We start from the raw sequence: 26,709 nt of genomic DNA on the forward strand, positions 1-26,709 counted from the left end.
TTGGATGCAAATTGATTAAAATGAGGGTTCTTAAGGGAACATGATGTCTTGTCTCATAATTCTTGATTACGACTGCCTCCCAGTTTCTGTTTCAGTCACTGCTGATAAGAAGTGATCAGGCTGTAGGGAACAGTCTTGTGTTGGGGAAAGTCTCTCTTTGTTTGGGTCTGTGTGTCCCCACCTCCTCTTACATAGTCTCTTGTGTTTCTCTAGAAACACTACTAGCACACTTGCTGTCTTCTGCCATTACTGTCCTTTGTCCATCTGTCATTTACATGACATAACGTTTCTAATAATAACTTGAAATAATCTTTGCAAGTGACCTCAGCAAGCTCCCCCTGCTCTGCATCAGCTGCTACAACTACAATGCTATGAACGCAGCTAGAGGTGGCTGACCATCCCTCCCTTGGGCTGCTTTACCACTCTTCCAGGGTGCAGATAACCTTCTTTTAGCCCTGGAGCAGACAGCATTGTAGAAGAATGGTCTTTTGTGTTTTGCAATTGAACACCAAATAAAGGGCTTATTTAAGGATGCTCAGGGTTTGGGAATGAACAGAGCTAATTCAATCCAGATCTCCCAAGCCAGTGCTTCAAATGCAAGTTTTTCTCATTTCCCTATCTAAGTATTTCTTTACTTCACAACGTCATTCCTGTTCCACATGTTGTTTAATGTAAAAAAAGAGATAAATTTGCCATCTGGCTGCATTCTGGCTTCCATGGAAGGGAGGAAGGAATAAACCAGGGCTGGCTAAAACCAAGCACAGAGCAGCTGGGCACTGATGACTTCAGCGTGCTGGATTGAAGGACGTCTATTACAGTTGCAGAAAAGCTGTTGCTCTGGTAGAATTCCCAATGACCTCCACCCTTCAGGTGCTTTAGAGGGTTTGCAGTGTTGTTAGCCATTGCTGAAACTCTTGACCATCTGCTCTTGCCAAAACCATTGTATAATTAAAGAGATTGCATCAACCCACCAGGTGGTGAATTTGGCTAAATCCTTCGCCACAGACCCAGAAGTACCTTTCTCTTTGTGCATCATCGTGTGATAGTTGGAAAGGTTGTGGGTCTGGGAAAGACTTCAGTTGAGCTGTGCAAAAGAAATGTTTGCACATGACCTCAAAGCTAATTGTGCAACCCAGGCTCTCAAGAACGACTACATAAACAAGCAAATAATTGATAAATTGACCAATACAACAAATCCACAAAATCCCCAGTATGGTGTATTTTCTTTTTCTTTCTTTTCATTTTTTTTTTCTTGTGCAGGTATTTCTGCCTTGCCCTTCTTCACAAAAAAATTCTCATATAAGGCCCATTTGAACATCCAAAGCACTTCTTGTCAGTGAATGTTTCACATTGTTATGGAGTTAATACATTAGATGGGAGACAGGTCACTTTTTTACTAGTCAACCTAAAGCTTTTACTGCAGTATCTACAGAGGAAAAAATGGACTTAAAGTTGCCTGTAGAAACAGTAAAAAATTCTATTTTTTTATTCAGTGAGATTAAATATATGCAAAATGTTTAATATAAGAAGGGTAAGAATTTAAGTTCACCTCTTGCTTTTAATAGATGACACTTCAGTGTACAATTTAGAGAAGCCAAGTGAGATTTTTAGAATAGAATTTTTAGAACTGTAAAATTCTAACTCTAAAAATGTTATGGAGACTATTTAAAAGAGTATGTAGTGACAGGACAAGGGAGAATGTCTTCAAACTGAAAGAGAATAGGTTTAGATTAGATATTAGGAAGAAATCCTTTGCTGTGAGGGTGGTGGGATGCTGGCACACGTTGCATATGGAAGCTGTGGATGCCCCATCTCTGGAAGTGTCCAAGGCCAGGTTGTATGGGACTTCGAGCAATCTGGTCTAGCAGAAGACGGCCCAGACCACGGCAGGGAGTTGGAAGTAGATGATTTTGACGTCTCTTCCAACACAAACTATTCTATGATTCTATGATGTTCATTAGCAGAAGATGTAAAAAAATCTGTAGAAAAAGATAGGAATCACCTACGCATAGCTTGGTGTGTGTTGTGTTTTGAGCATAACCCTGCTTCTTTAAAAATGTAGGTTTGTATGTTTCTTAAAGGAAGCTGTTGTATTTCATACAGTTTTCTTTATGGTTTATAAGCCAGACAGACTTTAAAGAAGTGTCACCCCATTAACAGATTTCTGTCAGCTTTCATAACCCCTGCACATCACTGCTAAGTGCAACCATTTTTTTCAAGCCATTGACAACTGTATTTCACTGTTTTTTGCAAAACAATGTAGAGAGAATTGCCTTGCTGTAAAGGATCTCTACTGCTTTAAGGAGTGGCTCTCAATGGAAGAGAACTCTCAGAAGGGCATTTACAAGCCAGGGCTGATGCTGCTCACTCTTCCTGAATGCAACAGGTTGCCCAGCCTGCACCAGGACCCCAGCTCCTGCACCCACATCCCTTTCTTTGGTAAGGGGGCACATGCTGCTGATTGTCTAGAGAGTTGTGTTCTTGGGAGAGGGGGAACGTCTGATCCATAATTTACAGCTAAAGTAAAAGCCGATGGTGCGTATTGTCCTGTCATCACCTGTGCATGGAATTGTGACAACTGCTTTGGCTGTTTGCCTCTATCATGCAACTGCGGTGTGGGAAAAATCCCTCAAGCAAATAAAGACTGGATCTTTATTGAGAAGACCATAACAAAATCAAAAAACTGTCTTAATAGTAGCAAAGTTGCCACTCAGGTGCCTTTGCAAAGGAAGAAGCCATTTAAGCACTGCTAGGGAGGGCACTTTTTCCTGTAATGGTAATGTGCTTCTGGGCAATCCCTCCTTACATCTTGTCTTGTCTTTTTACAGATTTTAAGAAGGAGAACATAACCAGTAAGTAGACTGCTCCATATGCTATGTTTTAAGAGATGGGCATGATATTCTTCATTGAAGGTGCCATTTGCACAGTATTTTTGTGTTTTCTGCTGGCATTGGCTTGCTGAATGTATTACTGAGGAATGTCTGGGTTTCCATATCCAAGGCATGGGGAAACACATTTCAGCTCTTTGGAGGTCAGGGAGACCATGGACTGGTAACTTTTTATAAGAGAGGCATGGTGGTTTTAGATGGTATTCTTCCCTCCAGCTGTTTCCTTTCCATTCTACCCATTGCTTCTTGTTCCCCTCTTCCCATATTTGTATTTCTCATTATGAGGTCATCCCAGCCTTATGTGTTAATGACATGGTTACCTGTGTCAGGCTGGCTTTGCAAGACCTTAAGCTCCCAGCACTCTCTCCAAATCACCTCTGAAGTCTGTCTGTTTCTTTTATGGCATTGCCTGGATGTGCAATGTTAAGATAATGAACCAGGAAGATATAACAGTAACATTTTAGTGATATTGCTCCCCCCTTTTTCACTTTGGACTCACTGTTATGTGTGCAAGGGTTTGTTGAGCATGAACTGAACTATTTTCTAGCTTGCTATCATATTATTCATTAATGCCCAGATGGACCAGCTATACTATTCTCTCTGTCCTCATTGTAGCAAAACAATCTATGAAAGCATCTGCATTCCCAGACTATGAAGGATTTAGAGGTTCTTTCTTAGTGTTGGTCTTGCCACTAAAGCTCTCCACATTCATCTTTTAAGGTGTTCCACTGACATTTATTTCAGATCTGTGCAGAAATCATTTTTATGTTTTTTACTAGCTGTGTCATGAGGCATGTTTCAGGCACTGCTTTCCTTGTCTTTGAATGTGAAATAAAATTCTGGGTTCAGGTACACAAGTATGTTTCAGGACAGATTAACAAGATTTTTTCACCTCTACAGAGCAACAGGTGCTGGTCATTTGGGGGCTACTGTCTTGTTGCAGGTGTGAGCCATAAATGATATCTATGTATCGGTCAAAAAAATCCACATTAGAATATTTTACTTTTCATTTGGGATGGGTTTAAATGTTCCCATAAGTCCAGAATCATTCCTCTGTGGAAGTATTTGGATGCCTCAGGGCTACGGGAACTCCACCCTTTGTTTAAGCTCACTCTCCTGGAGTTAACACTTTAAAGCCAGGGTGTCTACCTACGTATGTATAGTGTCTGCTGCCTGGTGAAACTTCAGAGAACTGAGTCTATCACAATATATAGCTGCACTCCTGAGTGCAGTGTGTGATGCATGAAGAAAACAGTGGGTAGTCATGATGATGTGTTGACTATAGTCCTCGTACATGAGAAAGAGTACAGTCCACAAAGACACATAGCCTTGTGTCAAATCTGGGTCAACCGTTATGCAAAGCTTTCAGGAAGATGAAAAATACTTACTTTAAAAAGTCATTATTTTAGAACACATCATGTTTCTTCTTGTTCTTCTTTTTTCCTGAGCTGTGAGTTTACCAACACAATAGAAAACAAAATTATGACAAAAGAATTTGCTGGTTTGTTAATTTTTCTACCAAGGCTAACAATGCAGCAGACCCTAATATATGCCATCTATCACACTGTTAGCCTTGTCTCAGCTGAGTTTAGAGATTAGCTACTATGTACAGAAATGTGTAAGGCTGCATTTCCTCTGCTGTCTTTCTGTTCCTAGATTATGCCAGCATGTGTTAAACTCTCCTATTAGGACAGATGTATGTGAAGACATATATCCTGTGAGGACCTTGATGCATATTCCTGCAGTAAAATCTCACTATTTTCTGCCTAATTTTTCTGCATCTGGAGCAAGCATCTGTGTATGCTAGTGACTACACTATAGTGACTTCATTATAAAGGACATTATTTTATACTGATACAATTCCTCAGACTGTAGCTCAGATCATACTTCAGGGTAAGGTTTCCATGCATGCTGAAAACCATAGGCTGTTTCCAAATAATCTAAGTGGATACGCACTGTAGAGAAGCAGGAGGAGGGCAACTCTATGAATCCCAGCTCCCTGCTACCAACCTGAGGAACGTGAGTGTCTTCCTATTAGTGCCCCAGTAAGAATGCAGGCCGAGAATAATGGAAGCAGTGCTATGATTTGCTTTCTGCCTTGGTTTGGTTTAAGTGGGTACAGTGTGGTTCTGCCCTGTACTTTCTGCATGGTGTACTGTGAACCAGGTAGTTGCAGCTCAACTATCACAGGCACATGGCCTATTTTCTTCATCTGAGAGAGCTGCAGGGCCCTCTTTGAAGTTTCATCAGATTTCCTTCTACTGAGTGCAAAATCCATTAGAGTGTAAACAGGAGGCTAAGCAGTACCCTTCCTGTGTTGTGTAGTTGTTCTGTGTGCTTCAGATCTGATGCTGTCAGATGGTCTCATGTAACGACATAAACTTTATTCCTGTGAGTCTCTGCTGCAGGACATGGTCTGAAATGCCTTGACCCCATGGTTTTTTTTCTCTCCTAGGGACTTGCTACAGTGGCAATGGCCAGTTTTACCAGGGCACTGCCAATGTCACAGCATCTGGCATTCCCTGCCAGAAGTGGAGTGATCAGGTACGCATCAGTGGGAGTCTACCAAAGGGACAGATGTGCTCGAGGTTTACTTTTCCAGGGAATTTCTCAGAGTCAGGCAGCCCAATCTCAGTAAAAGGGGTGAGCAGGGACCAGGTTGCCCTAATTCTTGAGCTCACTTGTGTTTTACAATCTCATCATATTTCAATCTGCAAGTTCCCCTTACCATGTCAAGATGCGTTCTCTGTCACTTCAGGGGACTGAAAAGCTATTTCAAGAAAGGCTCTGTCTTGCTTCACTCCATTGTTTTTTTTTTCTCATTTTGTTTTAATAATAATAGCAGGGAAAATTATACTGAAATACTAACACAATTTACTTCCTCCCCTAGGCTCCTCATTTGCACAGGAGGACTCCTCAGGTTTTCCCTGAGCTGTTGGATGCTGAGAATTATTGCCGCAATCCAGGAGGTGAGAATGAGCGTCCCTGGTGCTACACAAAGGATCCAGCTGTGACCTGGGAATATTGCAGCGTGTCTCCCTGTGGAGATGGTAGGCAACTGCACTTTACAGTTTCTGCCATTGTGGTTGTTTTGTGGCCATGCAAGGTGTTTGCATCCTGAGCCCAACAATCTGTTCTGTCTTCTGGATTCAGCTAGTTCTGGGTCTTCTCACAGATCCACTCAGCATCTTTAACCAGAACATTTAATGCGCCCTGTGAAGAGAGAAAAATGAAGACAGGCAAATCAAGCACCTTGCCCTAGCTTATATAAATGCCAAAGATGAAGTGAAATGTTCTGTGGTAGTCTGAAAAATTAATTTGTCACACTGTTTAGAAGATAGGATTGTTTTCCAAAGTTGTTTAGTTTAGCATGATTTTTTTGAATAAATAGCCCCCCCAATTTTAACCAAACATAAGCCTGAAAAAGACAGAAACATCTTTGTTCTTTGATGTTGAAGCTAAATATTCCTTAGCTATTCTTGTTCCTCTTCCTTCCCTATCTCTTGTTCAAAAAACACACCAATGTTTGAAAAATATTTCATCCAAGACTCCAAGTTTCTGGATTTCAGTGCTGGGAAATAAGACTGCATTTGGAAACTTCCTGCATGGGGAACAAGGGTTCCATGGACTTAAGGGAGCACAAGTAATTTTCAGTTAGTGGCAATTAAGAAGAAGAAGAAGAAGAGTTTAAATTTCTTTCTGTTCTCAATCATTGCGTGCAGAGACTAGCATTTTCTAGAATGTCTCAGAAACTACTCCACAGGTAGTTATGTGGTTTTTTTTCCCCAATAATGCAGCAAAGTGTGCTTTAAACTAGTTTTTCATATTTGCCCCATAAAGACACTGAAATGCAAATTGTTGGGGGCAAGAGGATATTTTGGGAAAGTATCACTCTGTACTTACTTGGTCTTACACTCCTCCCTGCAGATTCCTTTTAGGAACATGATACGTTGTGGTTTACATTGTGCACCATTGATCTTTCCCACTGCAGACATTACTATATTTGAATACTGTTGAGACTATCAGATGTGACCTCCCATTTGTAACTCTTGCACATATTCTAAATCAAAACTGTGTTCCCAGATTAATGGGAACTATATATCGGTCTTACCAGATCTTGGATTTTCACATGTGGCAAGCACAAATGAGTTTTGCTTCCTGCAAACCAAGCTTCCTTAGTATGGCCCTCTCATGTGGTCATACAGTTGTACCTGTAATGTCAGTAATTCCCAGGATGACAGGCTAACTCTGTAAATTCCTCTTAGAGAAAGCTCTATAAACTAGCAGAGGCATAACCCTCTGATTTTATTTGCATTACAGCTTTGTTATCACTGGGAACAAGAAAACCAAATGGAGAGACGCTAAATCTTCCCCCTCCTCCTCCATTTTCCCCTACATACTCCATGACTGTTATCATCTCAATCATCTCCAGCTTTGCTCTGGTTGTGATCTTTGGCCTTATCACCCTGGTTTGCTGCCGTCATCGAAAACAGTGGAAAAACAAAAAAAGGTAAAGCCTGGATCTTAATTCAGTGCAAGAAATGGTGCTTTGAAAAAAGGGCTTTCTTGTTTCTGAGAGTGAAGTCCTGTGAACATTTGGCAGGGGCAAATGTTTGTGGCATGTTTACACTGGCCTGTGGCAGCCCAGTGTAAATTCTCAAACTCCTGTGCCAGAGCAGAAGTGGCCTGGTGACTAGGGACATGGCATGACACCTTGCTACAAGGCTTCTTCAGTAGCCCTGCTGCACCTTCCTTTTCCATCCTGAAAGAAATAACCTCAGGAGAAGCTGTAGCTAGTTTTCTCCTGGTTGAGCACACACTGACCAAAAATCTCTCTGTTTCAGAGAGTCAGAGACACCGACTCTCACCACTCTGCCCTCCGAATTGCTCCTGGACCGGCTGCACCCCAACCCAATGTACCAGCGCATGCCTCTTCTCCTCAATCCAAAATTGCTTAGCCTGGAGTATCCTAGGAACAATATTGAATATGTGAGAGATATTGGGGAGGGAGCATTTGGGAGAGTCTTCCAAGCCAGGTAAGCAGCCTCTTTGTGAGTCTTCTTTATATGAAGGTACTTGCAAATGTTGGCACTGGAACTCATCCATCCATCCATCCATCCATCCATCCATCCATCCATCCATCCATCCATCCATCCATCCACTCAAATGCATGTGTACCAAGTGGTACACAACACTCAGGTTTGAATAACTGTTTTTATAGCAGTTTTCCACTGCTATCTGTCAATACTTGTTAAACTTTTGCCACAAATTACTCTTTTCTACTTTCTAGTAGATGTAATGCCTTACTCACATGCTAAAGTCTGGTGTAAAAGTTCAGCTAAATTTTGCCAAGAGTACTGCCTGTGACGTGTCCTATTGTGAAGTTCTTGCATTTCCCAGTATTTATGAATTGTCAGTGTGTGGCCATCTCCATTATAACACAAGTACTAATCTGTGTAATTACCACAGAGGTAATTGTGTCATGCTACAGTTCAGTCCCAACTGAATTTCGGTTTGATTCAGTGGCAAAACCAAACCAAAAGTCCCCTGAAAACCCTCCCCACAAAGTCCAATGGGACACTGGGGGGAGGGGGGTGGTTGTGTGTCTGTGGTGTCCAACCTTAATGGGAAATGCACACCCAAGATTTGTAGATGCTCATGGGTGAAAGGAACAGCAAAAGTCAGAATATCTGCAAAAGTGTACAAATTTTTATTAGTAAATTACACACCTGCCATGGAGATAGCTATTTTATAGTCCCTGACCTCCTATATAAGCACAGGACAGTGGATTTTGAATAAAGGGGTAGTGTGAAAAGGAGGGGAGACAGAAAGATGGATTAAAGATGCAAGGAGAGAAAGAAAGGAAGAAAGGAAAATAAAAAGAGAGTGGTCCTGGCTCCACCATCAATTCAGCTGACAGGAAGTTTAGGGTTCTGGGGAGCACGTGTGCACAGGCTTTGTGGAGGTATCTTTTTATAGTAAAATTTCTGTGCCCTGGAGCTAACTTTCTCACTTTCTATGCAAGTGAGTTATCATGGGCAGCCCCTTCTCCCTGACCTTTCTGGAAATTGTCTGGGGCTTTGGGGGTCTTGAGTGCTCTTGATCCTCCCTTGCAGTCCATTCCCACCTATTTCATTCCTGCACCTCAGATGTATGGTGTTGTGCTTATCTCCAGGAGGCGGAACAAGGACATTTGTCTCAGAAAAATGTTGCCCTACCTCTCTATGACCCCTTTGTCCAGCCATAACAATTTTTGGTTGACTCCATGGCTATCTGGATATCAGTGTTTGAGTTACACACATAAATTTCCTTATCTCTAGACTTCTACGGTGTCCCCTTTAGTTAGTCACTTTTTATTTTTGGAATCTGTTTTAAACCTAAGATAGTAGATGACAGCCCAGTTCTGATAATATCGTGGGAGGTGAGATTGTGCACTTTTACAAATCTGAAAAATCTTTAATTGACAACCCCAAAAATGGGGAGGATGGAAGGTGTCTAGTTTTTCTAGACTCCATAATTTCTGCAAGACAATCTTTGGACCATAATGGTTTCCTCCTAAAGTCCCATCTTCAAATTCCTAGAAGAAAGTGTACAGGCTGCATAGTTCTCTGCTTAGTCAGGGCACTTATCTTTGTCCTTTGCAGTTAACAAGTATGGGGTATGGCTGATTTTGTACCTGTATCTAGAGTAGTGTATGATGACCTCATAAAAACCCAGTCCCACCTTGGGCCAAGATCTGCTTGGTGAAATGCTTCTGTTGCTAAAGCAAAGGATTATCTTTGCAAAAAGCAGTCACAGTGCAGGTATTAGTAGTGTTTATAGTTAAGCTGTTGATGTACCTGCTAGAAAATTAGTTCCATACAGGTTAAATGTGTTGCAGCTGGGAAACAGTTTCAATAGCTGTGATGGATTTTCTTTTCCTAATGAAGAGATAAATTATTCCTAATGGAAGAAAAGCACGTATACCTTTCTTTATTACAGACAGAACTAAAAATAAGAAAATTCAAAGGGTGTGCAGTGGAATTGTCACAGATGCTTAGCCTGTGACAAATTGTTAGCCTGGATGGCCAAATGCATCTGAGTGTGAAACAAGAATAAAGCTACAGAACCTGCACTGCTGCTGTGCTTGGGGCACTGCACACCAGGAGTGCAGGGCAGCTCTTGTGCCAGCCTCAGCACACTGCTCGGGGTGCCCTGAGGTGCATCACCTTCCTGCTCATGCTGCAGGAGTCTTCACCTGTGTGTGAGCAGGGCAGGCATTCTTCTTGCCAAGTACTGCTTTGGCCCTGCTCTGGGACCTTTAATACAATTTGAGTTCTGCACAAAATGAGGTCAAAATGACTTCCACAGATATCAAGCAAGACTTAAGGTGCATTCATATGTCACTAAAGTGCTAGTTAAGCAAGTGCCAAAGTGGTGTAAAGACCTTTATGTGGATTTCATCCACTTCAGAACTGCAAATTCTTTCAATTTAGACTTTTTGTCTTAATAGTCAGTGGAAACGGAGAGAAAAAGACCTGGGAGAAAAAAAGCATCACATCCTATCTACCATTTGCAAAGTGGGAAGTACCACATCCTGAGAGATGCTTACTCTCTGTACCTCAAGAAAGGAACCACAGAAATATTGCTTCTGAGGGACCTTTTTTTTTTCCCCGTCTCTGTCACTAGTCCCTCCATAGCTTTATAATTCCTTATAATAGGCTATGGACATTTCTATGCACTGTTAGCAGATCAGTGCAGACTGCTGATCCACTAGTACAAGCTGTGTGTCCATCCAGGTCACTGAAACTATCAAAACCCAAATTATTGCCTTCCTATCTCAGAAGGATAAAATGTACTTTCCTGCATGTGTTAAGCGGACATCTTGAGCTAAGTTTAGCAATCCTCTTACTTCTCCTGCTCTCATGTTTCTCGCTCTTCTGTAAACACAGCTCTGCACTCAGTGCCAGCGATGCCTTTGCCAGTTGGCTGCTGTGAGTCCTGATTCAGTGTTTACTCACTCCTGGGTCAAGCAACATGTTAGGACAGGAAGTGTCTAGCTATCCTTTACTAGCTTCTCCTGAAAGGCTGCTGTCTTCACTAAGGAATAGTTTCACACTTGGAAGGATAAGGAAGTAACCATGCTTAAAGCAGAATTCAGGACCTGGCTCAGGTCTGTTCCAGCTGAGTCCTTGTGTCTGTTTCTCCTCCTGGGAGGACCACTCTGGTCCCACAAGCCACCAGAGCACTGTGCAGTTCAGTGCAGGCCAGCATGCAAGTTTTCTCCCAGAGCTGGAGCTGTGTGGTCCAGGCTAAGCCTGAAGCTCTGGATTGCCCAAAAGCCTGGATGTGGAGTTTTTGCTGGTAGGGAGTTTTTGCTAGTAGATTGGTAGACCCACAGTACAAATTCACAACTTGGGATCCCTCCTTAGGGATAGGGCTGTTCCTAAGGTCGGAGGTTCTTGACAGAAGTCTCCTCATGTTCTCTCCATCTACAAAGGGTATTTCTTTGACCTGCTGTCTCATATGTAGCTGAAAAATAGTGTGGGTGTTCATTAAAACTTTCCCTTCTCCAGCCTTCCCTTTCCTCTCAAAAAGTGGCCCCTGTTGATTCAGAACAGTCTCCTGCTCACATACTAACTTACCCAAAGGATACGGCAAAGATAGGTTCCCACCAGAATCCATAGACATTGATTTCATTTTTTAATTATCTAAGAGAAGCAACCCAACTGTTATGGTGAGTGTGATGGGGACAGGACACATTCTTAAATACAGGTTCAGACTGCTCCTCCTCCTTTTTACATAGTTACTGCTTTGGAAAGAAAACCTAACTGAGAGCTTAAGTCAGACATTCTCTAGATAGGCTCAGGGTGAAATTCCTAACTGCATCATGGTTAGTTCTTCGAACAGGCATGTATTTAAATGCCAACTGATGCCTCTGGTGCACAAATTCATTGGTAGTGAAGCAGTCAAAGGACTATTGCTGTCCACCCTGTGCACGAACAATGTAAATTTCTCCTCAGCTTTTACTTAATTGCAAGAGAGATTACCTCAGGTAATTTATTCTGGTACTTCCCAGTTTTAAAAGAGAATGAACCTATTTTTTGAAAACGAATCCTGTTTCTGACCCTCCACCTGAATTCTCCAGGTTCAGACGCGGCGGTTTTCCACTGCTACCCTGCAGATGTGCCCCTATCATTTGTGCAAAGACTGTCTTTATGGCGTGCAAGATGTCAACTTTGATAGCTGTCTGCCAAGACTTCAGTCTCTGCCTCTGTGCTAGATCAGTGTGAGTTTTCCAGGTCTGCTAAGAGCTGTACTGAATCACTGTGAGTTACCAAAGGTGAAATTTCTGGCTTTTGCCTGGAGGCCAGTTAAAAGACTGTTCAGCTTAACCTCACTTGATTAGCTGAACATTTAGGTTAGTTTACACTTCAGGATTCAGAGAAATTGGGTGTGCATCAGCCTGGGGTGAGTTTCTGTCTCCAAAGCAGGCAGGACTGAGCTCTGCCTACCCTGCTTTGGCACTGTGAGATCAGGGATGAGTGGTAATCTATGAGACTATTTGGAAGACTTAAAGGCCTCCTATTTCTACTTTTAAATTCTCTATTATTTTGTTCAGGCTGCTGCTGCTGGATCTAGTGCTGAGAATTGACAGCAGGTGGTAGGTGCTCATACTCCTCCCCTCCTACTAGACTGGAGACTGCTGCCAGCACAAGGGAAAAGAAGGAAGATATTGTGCTGTAGTGAAGGCAGTAGCAGACAAGTGTGGGGTCTGATCCTCTGCTCTGGCATGCCAGACCTCTTTGCCTGAGTGTCTCAGCTGTGATCTAGCCACCTGTGATTCCCTTCTTGACGGACACCCTGCCATCCAGTGACATTTATAGCATCCAAGTGCAACTGTTGCAACTGCCATGTGTCTGAAGTAGAAGGAAGCTGGAAGTTTGCTTTAGGAATTGGAGTCTCCTCTAGGTGCTACGGAGCAATAATATAACTTGGCACCTGAGCAATGGGATGGCAGTCAGGCTGGTGTTGTAAATATGATACGTAAATGGGCACCACCCTCTGTGGGCTCTGGCTGGCTACCTGTATGGAATGTGTTTTAGCTGCAAGGCTCCTGGGAAGAATTCACCCAGGAAACAAAATGTATGTCTGAGGTTTGGTGCATGTTTGAGGAGTGAAAAGTTACTCTTCTCCAGCAACAACTACCCCTAAATCTTTGGCAAGCCCATCTAATTAAACTTCTTGAGGGTGCAGCGACCTGTGATTAAGAAAACAAGTTTGTTGCTCTAAGTCAAGATTCTGCTTCCTGTGTATTTGTGTCTATAAGATTTAATTGAAGTTTTGCCAGTGTCAAAATGTGTGTATTTACACATTAACTTGTTCTTCAGACAAGTCACCAGTTTGCTTTGTCCCTTCTGTCTTGTTGTATTTCCACAAACCTTGTAGGAATATTAACTTTTCCAGACCTCAGCTACACCACACTAAATCCAGCTGAAATTAGCTAATGGTTTTAGAACTCATTGAATTCAAGGTGCTTACACGTGCACACACATTCACAGAGAACAGTAACAAAAGGCTATTTTCCTTACAAAACCAAGGGAATAAAATTACAGTAATTTCACGACTATAAGGCGCACCCTTTTGACTAAAAGTTTGACCCGCACCTAGAAGTGCGCCTTATAGTCCAGTGCACCTTATATGTGGACAAAGTTTGGAAACTTGCCAACCCAGAAATGCGAGCTGTGAGCAGCGAGGGGATCCAGCAGGGCCGGGGCCGCCGGGTGGAGGCAGGGCAGTGGGGCGCACGGTGTTGTAGTCGTGGCACCGCAGCTGCTGGGTAAGGCGAGCCCAGGGGCCCGCGGTACCGTGGCTGCTTGGGTGCGGGGGGCCTGGGGCCCACAGCTGCTGGGTACAGGGGGGCCCGCGGTCCTGTGGCTGCTGGGTGGAGGCAGGGCCTTGGCCAGCAACCGCACGGGGGGAGCCAGTGGCAGATCCTTGCTGCAAAAAAAAGTGTGCCTTATATATTGGCAAAAGTTTGGAAATTTGCTGACACCCGGAAGTGCACCTTATATTCTGGTGCGCCTTATAGTCGTGAAATTACTATACTGTAATTGTTACTTTCACTCTAACAGTAGCCAGATATACCAAAGTCACCACTGTGCCTGGTGTGGGAAAGGAGGCTATTTCATTAATTTAATAGAAAATAGGTTTAATTTTAACTCAACCATTACACCCCAAAAGTGAATTGTTTGGACTGAAGGCTCCATTCTGTCATCCATTAAGTTTATGATGTGATCTCCAGCCTAGGGAGAGATTACTTCTTACCAACCTGTTATTTACTCATCATAATGAGTCTGTAAGCAGCAAGATCACTGATCAAAAAAAGCTATATTGAATTTAGTCTCGTCTGAACCAAATTAAACATCTCTATAATATACAATGCATATTGCAGACCCAAGAGATGAAACTGGGCTTTAAGTTTCCTTCTGTTCATTGTGGGGCCTTCCACCTTTTTTATATATATATTTTTTTTGTCAGCCTCTCCTTTTGTACCAGAAACAGAACCTATATTTAGTGTGGATGTATTCATCACTGATGGTTTCCTGTCTTCCCTCTCCTCACAGGGCCCCAGGGCTGCTGCCGTATGAACCTTTCACCATGGTAGCAGTGAAAATGTTGAAGGAGGAAGCATCTGCAGACATGCAGGCTGACTTTCAGAGGGAAGCAGCTCTTATGGCAGAATTTGACAATCCGAACATCGTCAAGCTTTTAGGTATCTCAGTGAGGCATCTTGTTGCCTTAACATCAAAACCTCCCCATGCTGCACTATGTATACTGCTGCCCGTCTTGCTCCCTAGCTCTGCTTCCAGTCTAACAACATTGACACAGATGTCTTACAGGGAAGATGTGAACTTCCTGGGACTGTGATTTATTTTGTGGGTACTGAAAAGAAACAGCACAATTCTTGTTAGTTTTATAGGTCCCACTTACCATTGTGATGTCTGAAGACTTAATAGCATTTGAAAAACCAAAAAACAAAAGAACAAAGATAGCCAGCCTCAAAAATGATCTCTCCTTCCATTCTCATCTGAAAGAACATCCTTCTTTGTTGGAATATTTTTAGAAAGTCTTGACTCTGCAGCTTGGCTGTTAAGGCATTTTCTAAGAAGAAAGCTGCTGACCTAAAATATTATTTTAGAAAACTGTCTTTTTTTGCCTGAGGTAAATGCTGCTGGCCACTTTTATCTGGCAATCCTGCTCTAAGTTGTTGTATGCAGATCTGATTCTCATCAAAAGGGGCATCTGAGATCTTAAATTATTTCAGTAGGAATCTCCACAACATTTCGAAATGGATAAACCACAGTTTTGGGAAAGCTGGGCTGATACAAGTACTTTGGCTACAGAAAAGAAAAGCAGGAAATACACCAAGCTCAACTAAACTTTGTGTTTATTGTAGTCCAGAAAAGGGCGAAGGTACAGGCATAAACTAGTATCTCATCGTGGGAATGTGGAGAAACAGCCCCATTGTTGAAGACAGCTTAGGTGACAAATTTCTCACATACACTTGTCATGCTTGTCAGATCCTAGTGTCATCAGATTGGGAACAGCCATTTGTTTTCCCTCAAAGATTCAAATATTAGGTCATCACCCAGAACTCCACATTTCACAATAAGTTGCATCACCAATTAATAAATGTTGGCTCTAAGAAGGCAAAACACATACGTTTTAAATGTTGAGCTTTGCTGGTTAGCAGCTTAATGATAAGAGGACAAATATTACCATATCACTGTGTGATCTGTAAAGCTCATGGAAGTGTGGTTAATGCTGGCCCATCAAAAAAGCTGACGAAGAGCAAGCATGTGCCCTTTAGTGGGACTGCATTCTGCATCTAACAGACAGGGTAAATGTCTCCTTTCTGCTGTTTTTGATTTGTCTTTCTTTCATTTTTAAATATCTGTCATGCCAAAAGTAATTCCTCAACCAACATTTTTTGCATGAGTTGTTAAAAAAAAAAGAAAAATCCATAATGACAGGAGCTTCCTTGCAAATCAATTGTTCCACTGAACCCTTGAGCATGACCCTTGTGAATGCTTTTGAAGTCTGTGTTTTACGTGGGATGTTGAGAAAAATTGTGCATGCAGGCATGTGCACACCTTGTTGTCATCACCCACAGGGCTCAGCATTAGGTCCGTGATGAAGGAGCTACAGATGAGGCAGCATGCATGATGGATGCATACCAAGTGGATGGTATTTGCATTGTGACCTCTCTCTCTGCATTGTTCAAAATGTCCCTTTTGTGTGTTTTTGGACTTTTTGGCTTTTGCCCAGCCCAAGCCTCTTTGCTGCCCGAATGACCTGTGTGGTGTGTGCTCTCCCAGGCGTGTGCGCAGTTGGGAAACCGATGTGCCTGCTGTTCGAGTACATGGCCTACGGGGATCTGAACGAGTACCTGCGTGACCGCTCGCCCCGCAACCTGTGCAGCCTGGCGCAGGGCAGCATGGACACGCGGCTGCGCCTCCCGAACCCCCTGGCGCTGTGTTGCACCAGCCAGCTCTGCATCGCCAAGCAGGTCGCCGCTGGCATGGCCTACCTCTCCGAGCGCAAGTTTGTCCACCGGGATCTGGCCACCAGGAACTGCCTGGTGGGGGAGAACATGGTGGTCAAAATTGCTGATTTTGGTCTCTCGAGGAACATGTATTCGGCTGACTATTACAAAGCAAATGAGAACGATGCCATTCCCATCCGCTGGATGCCCCCTGAGTCCATTTTCTACAACCGCTACACCACAGAGTCTGACGTGTGGGCCTATGGCGTGGTGCTGTGGGAGATCTTCTCCTATGGCATGCAGCCTTACTACGGGATGGCTCATGAGGAGGTCATCTACTACGTGAGGGATGGGAATGTCCTCTCCTGCCCAGACAACTGTCCTCTGGAGCTCTACAACCTGATGCGTCTCTGCTGGAGCAAGCTGCCTGCTGACCGGCCGGGCTTCGCCAGCATCCACCGCATCTTGGAGCGCATGTATGAGAGGGCCGTGGCCAACATGTCTGTCTGAGGCATGCAGTTCCTTCCTTGTCTCCTGTGTCCACCCATCCAGACTGGCTTGGATCAACCCATGAGCAGGACTGATGGTCGCTTCACACAATGTCCCACTCAGGGAGGAGAAACAGCTTGTTGCACTACCAAGCCGGAAATACAGACTGTACCTGCCTTGAGTGGGACTGTACCTCCTAAACAACAGGGCTGACCTTTAGCCACTGAGACAGGACTCCTCAGGCTGGTGACAATGTTGGTCATGTTAACTCAGTACTTATATTTAGCATTTCCAGGAGCACAGAGTTGCCCAGGGAAGGCAAAACAATGTTTCTTCCTAACCACTGTTTCTTCCCTTCCTAACAGATCCCATCATGCCCTTCTGGATTTACACTCTTGGCTTTTACCTCTGTTTCCCCTTTCTCTTATGTTTTCAATTATTATTTAAAAAAAAAAAAAAGATTGCAGAGTTCAATCTTCTTTTGGGGATACTGTTTATTATTTTATTTTTGCATACTGTTTACTATTTTGTTTTTGCATACTCAGTCCTTTTTGCAGAAAAAGGATGTTTCTGAAGCCACAGGCCACTTTTGTCTTCCCTTTAACTTCCACTTCTTCTCATTACAATGACACTGGCAGAGTCAAAACAGGAGCCTGCTGGACCACTGGCAGCTACCTGCATCTTATGTTACAGACAGGCAAACTCCTGTCAAGCATGACACTTTCCATTTTCCAATATGGGAAATCCAGAGTCGTGTTCACTTGATGTTCGTTAAAGTCCCATCTAAAAGCTTTCCTTCAGCATTGCAGCACATCTCCCCTGCCTTCCCCTGAAGCAACAAAGCCATTTGTACAGGAGGAATTCATCCCAAAGGCCTGGTGCTGCACCTCATAAGCATCCAAGGAGTACTTATTTGCTACTGTATGGTCCTCACCATGTTGAAAGCAGGAAGAAATGAATCCTCTCTTTGCAGAAGTGTGGCAGGTTGTATTAATTGCTTATTTCATTTTTCTCTACAACCTTTACCTCCTGTTTCTGGTTTTCCTTTCCTGACAGACTCTCCTAAGTCCCACTACAATATTTGCTGGCCACCTTTCCTTGTGGTGCAGTTTAGAGACAGAGAAGTGAGGAAGGTGGGTGTCTGCCAGCAGTATCCTTCAGAGACAACCTGTCAGTTAGGAGAAGGTGAAGGAAGTGGGTGCAGACAGGAAGAATTGCGAACTGTCCATCTGCAGGGCAAAGATGAGACTGCCTCTATTACATGCCTGCAGCCCATCTCCAGCACCAAATGTTTCTCTGCTACAAGTTCTCCAAATTGTAATGGATACTTCAATGCCAGAGAAAATTTTGTTCCTGTGGTGGCAGGTGTAACCTTTTAGCTCCTTGTGGAGTGATGAGCAGTTGTCCCAGAGCCTCACTGCTGATAAAAAATGTACCCTGAGGCAGGGATGTGCATTCTGACTGAAGAGCAGGAGTGCAAGTGAATGAGTGTTTAGTGTGGCTTCTCTAACTGGGACACACTGCTTTAGCTTACCCAGAAAGCAGCAGCAGAGAGCACCTATCTATGGTTTCTGAAAGTTAAGCTTGAAAGTGTCTGTGAGCAATTTCAAAGAGCAGAACTAGAAAGGCCGTACCTTCCTCTGGTGCTCTCCTGTTGGTGTAGGTTTTTATTTTGTTGGTTATGTTGGGTTTTTTTTCATATAACCATAGTTTGTGGCCACAACAGCATAATTTAATGTTTTCAGGCCACTGGTGTCACTTTTACGTGGAGCAAAGAACTTGCAATTTCCAAAGATAGTGACAAGAAAAGAGGTTTGGGCTGCAAAATGTTGAATTGGTAAAATGGTATCTGCATGGTGAACACAAAATGGCCAGTGCTGCCTTACCCATTTAGCAGTACTACCATCATGCTGCTATCACACAACAGTTTACTGAGGTTTGGATGCTAAAGAAAAATACCCTCAAAAATCCCAAAGCCTTCAATTTCAATAAAAACTATACTGAAGTTCCTTATATAGCTCTTGTTATTTAATTCTGCCCACCTTGCAGTGTGCACGGCTAAATTTCTGTTAGGTTGTATCAGGTCCCTGTCTGTCTTCCCTGCTCTGAGGAGGCAGAAATGAAGAGGCAGGCTGGAGGGATGGGAAGTGATGCTGAACTATGCCCAAATACACAGCCCAGGACTCACACAATCTCTGTAAGGGAGGGTGCACATTCAAGATCCTCGAAGTGGTCAAGGCCTCAGGCATTTTGTCACCCTCTTTAGAGGGCAGAGTCGGAAGCTGTATGTGGGTAGTGGTGTGGGTCCAGCTACCTAGCCTCTCCTCTGAAGCTGGAATGATTCTTACTCTAAGCAAAGCGCACAGTACCACGTGCAAAACCTGCACCATGTGCTAAATGTAAACAGACACGCATTTACAGTCTGGAGGACAGTCTGCCTTTCTGCCTCCCAGGATCCCAATGCTTCAGTTGTTCATACTCCCATTCCCCCGGGAAAATAATTTTAAAACCATAATCACAGTTTTCTTCTTGTTAGCTACCTGTAATGCCACATGCTTGGAATTTTCACTCACTTTCTTTGTGAAAGAAGGAGTCCCATAAACTTGGAAGTGTAGCCCTTTTAATCTAATTTTCCTAGTCCAAATGCTTCTCTCAGTGGCCCCATATTTAGGATAGCAGTGGAAAATTTGGTCCTCCTTGTCCAGCATTCCAGCCTTTACATTGTGAAGTAGTCAGTGTCTGCAGGTCAGGAGGAAAAAAGCTTCCTTTCTTGCAGGAGGAAAGAGATCATTTCAAGACAGACTCAGAGAAGCTCTCAGCAACATGCTCTCCAGGGATGGTAATCCATCCTGCATACTGATCCAGGAGGAGGGCTTAGCACCTAAATGGTGCAGTCCTTTGAGGATTAAATTGTAGCAGGACTTCTGCTGTCTTAGTGTGTAGCTGGATTTTACTGTTTCCTTCCGCTGTATGCTTTTCAGCTGGCTAGGAACTGGGGGTTAACTGCTTTCATGACATGCCTTGTTTTACCGATTTTTTCCCTCCTCCTTATGTTTAAGATTCTGCTGTCTTCATTCTATGTTATACAGTGTGCTATGCCAGATTCTTCTAGACTTTCTGTACAATTATCATGTAACACAAATTATTTTGAATGGGAGTAAACAAAGGGATTATGGGGGACTAGAAGAGCAAGAAAAGTTTGTTACTAAAAACGTTGCTTGGAAGCAAAAATATTTTGCTTCTCTAGTTTGGATTTATAATTCAGGTGGAGAGAGAGGATAAATCAAAAATGAACATTTTTGTGTTCATTTTAGAATATTTGTGTGCTGCAAGGTAGAGCACTTTTCTGCATTTAGTTCTGTTCATACTGGCCCCAGAAATATGGAATGCTTCATGAATTTGCATGTCACCCTTGTGTAGGGACCATACAAATATATGAATTTAAAATGAACCTTTTTGGTGCTTCGGTTCCCATTCCCACTGATAGCAGAGGGAACCAGCAATCTGGGGTACTGGATGAGAACCCCAACAAGATTTGCAACATATTTGGTGTACCCATTCCCTTTGAAAGTCTGCTGCCTTGAGCACTGGCAGCATGTATACATCTTTATCCTGGGTGACATACTGTGAAATCTGACCAACCAAACAGCACAGAAATCCTCTCGTGTTCCTGTGCCTTTATTTGACAGTTGCACTTAAAATGCATTTTTATAAGCATAAATTCCATAATTGATTGGACACTGTTTGCAACATTATCAAATTTGGTTCAGAGGAACTTCCTCTCCTACACTTTGTGGGCTAAATGTAATTGTCTTGTCTCATTTACCCAAGGGAATATACTAATTATTCTTCTGTGATTTTTTGTTATGCCTTCATGAATGATGGCTTTGAAAGACATCCCTAGCAGAGATGTACATTTCTCATTATCTCAACCTGTGTAACTCATGTGTGCAATATTTTATAAAATAAAGAGACATTGAAAAGGATAAAACTAGTTCTGTTCTTTCTGTTCTTTCTCCACCATGATTTTGGGTTATCTTGCTTTTGTTTTTGTTTTAGGGTTTTGGGGTTTTTTTTGTTTTGTTTGTTTGTTTGTTAGATTTTGGTTTTAGATTTGTTTTCATTTTTGTTTTTGTGGGTTTCTGTTCCTGGAAATGGATGTATTTCATTTCATTAAAACATCTTTGTTACAGCTTTAATATAACAGTGGTTATACTTCAGGCAATTGCAGTAATAAGTCAACTTATTATGTGTGCTTAAGGCATGTTGTTTTGGTGGGTTAAATTGGGTGCTGTAGGAATACATTAAGAAGTTTTACATTATAAGGGAAAGTGAATGTTTTTACAGCAATGTAGATTGGAGGTTCTTGACCACTATCCTAAGGTGTAAGATGCCTCACACAGATGGGAATGAGATCTGTCCCCCTCCCAACATCTGCTGTCTGGTCTCTCACCTAGATGTGTGGAATTAAAGTGTGATACAAAATCAATAGGGAATTGAGTATGCTGTCTGTAGAACACAGCTGAGCAAAGTTTCATGCTGATGCTTTCACCTAAAATGCTATAACTCCTTTTTTTCTGCATATGATACTTGAAGATGAACTCTGTAAGTCTATGGGAATTTTAACTATTTCAAATTTAATTGCAAATCTTTAACAATCAGAAATGGGGAATCAAACAAAAATTTCTGACTATAATTAGTCAGGCAAACCTGACTAAGGAAGTTTCTTTCTTTCTTTCTTTCTTTCTTTCTTTCTTTCTTTCTTTCTTTCTTTCTTTCTTTCTTTCTTTCTTTCTTTCTTTCTTTCTTTCTTTCTTTCTTTCTTTCTTTCTTTCTTTCTTTCTTTCTTTCTTTCTTTCTTTCTTTCTTTCTTTCTTTCTTTCTTTCTTTCTTTCTTTCTTTCTTTCTTTCTTCTTTCTTTCTTCCTTCCTTCCTTTCTTCCTTTCTTTCTGCTCTTCATGGCCCCCCTTCCCCCCACAGAATCTACAGTTTTCTACAAATCTTCTTGCTAATAACCTTAGGGAAAGAAGTGTTTTGTAAATATTGTCCTTGCTGAGAAAGTTATTAATGAATTAGGAAAGGAGTTATTTTTTCAACCTCTCAATCAAATTGAAGCTTATTAAAGGGTTGACTGTTACATGCCAAGTTTTTCAAGGCACAAGAAGAAGTGGTGCATTCATTTCCCACCACAAAATGAACAGTCTTTTGAATCTGTAGAAACATTTCTTCTAGCCTGGTTAAAAAGTACTCCCCTTCTGAGATCACCTGAACCAGACAGCACAATGGGATGTCCACAGTGCCCTGAGTCACCCTGAGTATTTGGGTAATTCAGCCATCTTGCATGAAACAACGAGAGTAACTTGTGACTGGGAAAAGCAGAAGCATGTAATAGATTATTTATTTTTCCTTCGCTTTTATATATGATTTTGTAAATGCATATCCTTGTGCTTGTGTATGTGTCCATGGGAAGAGGGTGAGAAAGCTTGCTTTGTGAGGTGGGCAAAAGAGGTTTCTCTCAGCCCTCTATGTAAATTCCTTATTGTGTCTTTCCATTCATTCTCAAACTTCACATTCTTCAGCTGAATGTAATGACATCTCACTTCCTCAAAGGAAACTTGAGCTCCTAGGTGGCCTTTGCTAAGTTTCTGTCATTGCAGTGAGGTGGGATTTGCTGCTACTGTGCTGCTGGTGTGGAACCATGAAGTAACATGAAGCAGCTTTTTATATTTCATAAAGAATTCAGAGGCTTTCAGTGGTGTTCAAATGCAGGACTAGGATAATTTTATTATTAAAAAGAAAGAAAAAAGAAAAAAAAATTACCTATTCCACCAAAACCACAGAGCCTGTAGTAATAATGTTATGGGTGTTTCACAAGTTTCTCAACCTTGGGAGAAAAATATGTACTCATTCATAGACAAATCTTTAGAAACTCACCTTTTCATGCAGTCTTGCTGTGCATAGCCAGGAGCATTCCCTGGAGGCCTCTGTCCACACTTAGTGGTAGAGTGGCCAGTTGTAACTGTAGAATGGGGAACATATGAGAAGTTCGAAGCTGCCCCTAAAACCAGAACCAGCAATTTTCTTCAGTGCTAGAGTGGTAGCTCTTAGCAAAGGTCATACTTTATACCACTGACATATTCATGTGCTAACACAGCATCTTGTAATATCCCACAAATTTAGTATTGAATAAATAGGAGTTTCATCAGTAACTGAAAGACAGAAGGTTTTATGATAAATTTGGACCAAAAAGCAATCAAATTAATTAATTATATTTATTGAAGAAATATTTTTCTTCTGTCTGTTGGGATGCTTTAAATCTTTATAGGTCAGTGGGCTTACTTCGTAAGATAACCACACCACGCATTTCTACTGGGCATGAGTGAACACGTTGCAGCACTTGTATGTTTATCTGCCCTCCCCCATGGCTCTCATATAAAAGAGATGTTACACTTTGGGAGTTTATATAGGCTAGCTAACTTCTATGTAAACAAAAAACTTGATGGAAGAGGGGATCTGTGCAGAAATGAGGAGTGCCAAATGAATGAATGGGGGTTATTCACCCTCTGGATGTTGAGATCATGCTGTGCTAAATTTGACTTCTTATTTAAAGCAGTGCTAACTTCAAAGCAGCAACACTGAAGAACAGGATGGGTTTGGTTATTGTGAAGGTGGGGAACTTCCTGTGGCTGGCTGTGAACAGATGGGATAATGTGGGATCGCTACAAGGAAAGTGCAGCAAGGAGCAGGGCATTCCTCAGCCGAGAAGCACACCATTTTACTGAGGGATACAATATCAGGTATAGTCAGTCCCATGCCAGATTCACTCAGATTTGGTTGAGATTTATTTGCAGTGCTTTTGTTATTTTTTCTTCTGTTCCAGAACACAATGAGATATCTTGATGCTTGTGCTCTAAGACCATGAACTCGCCACAGCTTGTGCTCATCTCAAGGCAAGTGGCAGGACAGCCCTACTCCCTTCCTCCCAGCAACACACCACTTCCATCTGATCACAGGCTCCAGGTGGCTGTCTGTTTGTGGAGCAGGGCAGCACCAGCAAACAAGAATGTTTCCACACCTCTTACAGTGGTGAAGAGGCGTGGCTGTTTGGCCCCTGCATAGAGCAGCACTATCCCTACCCCACGTGGGAACCTGACCTGCAATACAGGTGCAAGTCCTTATGGGGCGGGGAAGCTGCATTCTGTTTGGAAAGAGCTCCTGGAGAGGACTGTACAAAATGTTCAGATCAAAACTTCCAGCAATGAAAAGCCACCCAGGTTTGGGTGTCATTACTGGCCCTGATGATGTGTGCCAGGAGGATCTGCATGCCGCTAGGCTGCTGAATGGCTGCATTTCAAGAGAAACTGCTCTGATTTATAGCTCGGTGTCAGTAGCACATTGCAGTCCAGCAGCCGTGGACTGGCAGGGGAATGGACAAGACAACTTGGTATTGGTATGTCTTACATGTGTGATCTTCAAGTCAACAGCAAAGCATTTTAATGATCTGTCCTCTCATTAATCTCAGATGTAAAAAACTGTGACTGTCTGGGAAACAGGTGACACCTGTCTAGACAAAACAATAAATTTTTTGGTTAATCTATTTTATTGTGTACCACACCACATACAGACACAACACTAGCATACTTATACGTTGTGCTGAATGGGATTGCTGTCTCTTTTGCTAACAATATGCACTATTGCCCCAAGTCTACAGGACAGAAGAGTATTTGATTTAGCTTGCGTGAGACAAATCCTGTCAATGAGACGGACACTCTGCATGTTTGGAAGCATACCCTGACTCAGCAAGACTTGCACAAATATTTTTCTTGGACAGCTACCATGCAGTCAAGTAGCTGCTACTACACATTTGCCCTTTTATGCCAATCTAGACAAAGGATTATCTGTTAGCAAGGAGTTTTTAAAAATAACTTGAGATAAAATGTTAAAGTCTTACACATGAGATAGAAGTATCTCTGTCTACAATAAAAAAATAAGCACAGTTCATCCTTTTGAAACTCTGAGATTCTCTTTGCCTTCACTGGCAACTCCAACTTTACTCAGAGGTTAGTGGGGCTGATAATTATTCACCGCTTCTGCCAACACTGAAATGAAGGGGCTTCCAATGAACTTCCAAACAAGGATGGAAAAAATCATGCACGGGGCACAATTATATGCATATGAGGGTACAGATACCAAAGTATGAACACATTTAAAGAAAAAGAAAACAAAACAGATTGCACTAATTCATATGGGAGAGGCCTGTCATTACATCTGATGATTTCAATGCTTTATACTGCTGTTTTCTAGCATATTTTTGAGCTCAAGAGCAGGTATAAATGTAGGTATAACCTAAACTGGTGCTTTTCTTAAACCATCTGCTGACAACAGTTGGAGTCATACCAAATATCTGTCCCCCTGGTACCTGATTCTAAGATTCCTTTGCAGGAGAGCCTGGGTTGTAAAATTTGGGCTCAGATCACAGCTATCTTTTACCTGAAGGATTACTCTTTGGTCTGGCCTTGGCACTGGTATAAAAAAATTGTTAACTTTCTGTTTTCTTGTACTGTGCTTTAGTTTCTCTTGGATGATGCTTATAACACCTTCTGAACCAAAACCTGAGCATCCTTCAATGTGTGCACCTGCAGGGATAAAAGAATCAGAACAAACTCCCTGTGCAACTCAAAGTATTGCTACCCACTGACTGTGTCAATGACTTTTGACCATGTTTGCAGCTGACAGAGATGAACAGTATCAAACATTGGAGGGAAATAACTGAAAGGCATAAGGAAAAATAGGCCAGATGATACAGAGTAAGAAGCCAAGCTCATCTGCAGAGGAAGCTTCTAGAGACTGAAGCCTCTACAGCTGCACATGGTATCTACACTTTAATTGGGAGCTCTAACCCTGTGATTCCTCTGTGGCAGCTGGGATTGCACACAGGCATCTTACAAGTTAAAATCATGAACACCTGTGTTTGGAGCCCTTGTCCCTGAGCAAGCCATAGGGAAATTTGTGCTGACAGGTGAATGCACACTCCACTGGATTCTGAAGTCCATTTCTGTCCCTAAGGCAGTGCCCACACTGAACTGATTTGGTCACACACATCCATCACAGGAGCACAAAATATTCTTCCTGCAGATTTGATAATGCCATAACTTGTAAAACACCAGCACAGTATCAGCAGCAGTACTTCTTAGCAAGTGCTCTTTCTGTCCAGTCACTAGCAGCCCTCAGTCCCCAGCTTTAAATGATTGCAGCCAAATGCAGTTCTTTCAGTTCCAAACCCTGAAACCGTTGACCTAAGCAGCTGGCTGCCTTGTGTCTCCTGGGGCAGTCTTTTTCCAAAGAAACCCGTGATTCATCTGCAGATGGCTCCCTGAATCAGCAGGCAGCTCCACCCACAGCCAAGAAAACTCACAATCCCAGTGCTTGCTGCCCCAGCGAGGATATGAACCCCAGGGCTGGCATGAGCCTCTGCATTTTCAGAAACTTCTTGCTGTTTGTTTCAGGCTCAATGCTTGGCTGGGTGGCAGGAAGGAGAAAGACTTGTGGGCCATGCTGCTCACCATGATAGGAATTTGTGTTGCAGAGACACTGTGATACTGCAGGACAACTTCCACAAGGCACCCCAGGATGGGTGTGACTACTTTTGGGACAGCTTTTCTGTCCTTCCGAGGAACACAATTTGTCCTAGCCAGGTAGCAGCAAGCGTGTTGATGCTGTTACCAAGTAACAGACATGGTGGGATGCAGCAGGGATCATTTCCTGATCTGCTCCACTTCCTGGGGCAAGAAACGTGGGACAGAA

The 26,709-nt window shown here is 42.6% G+C and overlaps 1 protein-coding gene across 1 annotated transcript in view; it reads left to right on the forward strand.

Moving 5' to 3' along the window:
* The window catches only part of MUSK (muscle associated receptor tyrosine kinase), a 58,236-nt gene extending 40,897 nt beyond the window's left edge, over nucleotides 1–17,339 (forward strand). The window contains exons 10-17 of the mRNA XM_033084872.1: nucleotides 2,264–2,439; nucleotides 2,829–2,852; nucleotides 5,344–5,432; nucleotides 5,779–5,938; nucleotides 7,209–7,398; nucleotides 7,733–7,924; nucleotides 14,495–14,643; nucleotides 16,250–17,339. Coding sequence (XP_032940763.1) covers nucleotides 2,264–2,439; nucleotides 2,829–2,852; nucleotides 5,344–5,432; nucleotides 5,779–5,938; nucleotides 7,209–7,398; nucleotides 7,733–7,924; nucleotides 14,495–14,643; nucleotides 16,250–16,926 — 1,657 coding nt within the window. The 3' untranslated portion in view covers nucleotides 16,927–17,339. The remainder of the gene's footprint in view (nucleotides 1–2,263; nucleotides 2,440–2,828; nucleotides 2,853–5,343; nucleotides 5,433–5,778; nucleotides 5,939–7,208; nucleotides 7,399–7,732; nucleotides 7,925–14,494; nucleotides 14,644–16,249) is intronic.
* Nucleotides 17,340–26,709: the final 9,370 nt, after the last annotated feature.

Source organism: Catharus ustulatus, chromosome Z (assembly GCF_009819885.2).
Source record: "Catharus ustulatus isolate bCatUst1 chromosome Z, bCatUst1.pri.v2, whole genome shotgun sequence".
In the NCBI taxonomy this organism is placed as follows: domain Eukaryota; kingdom Metazoa; phylum Chordata; class Aves; order Passeriformes; family Turdidae; genus Catharus; species Catharus ustulatus.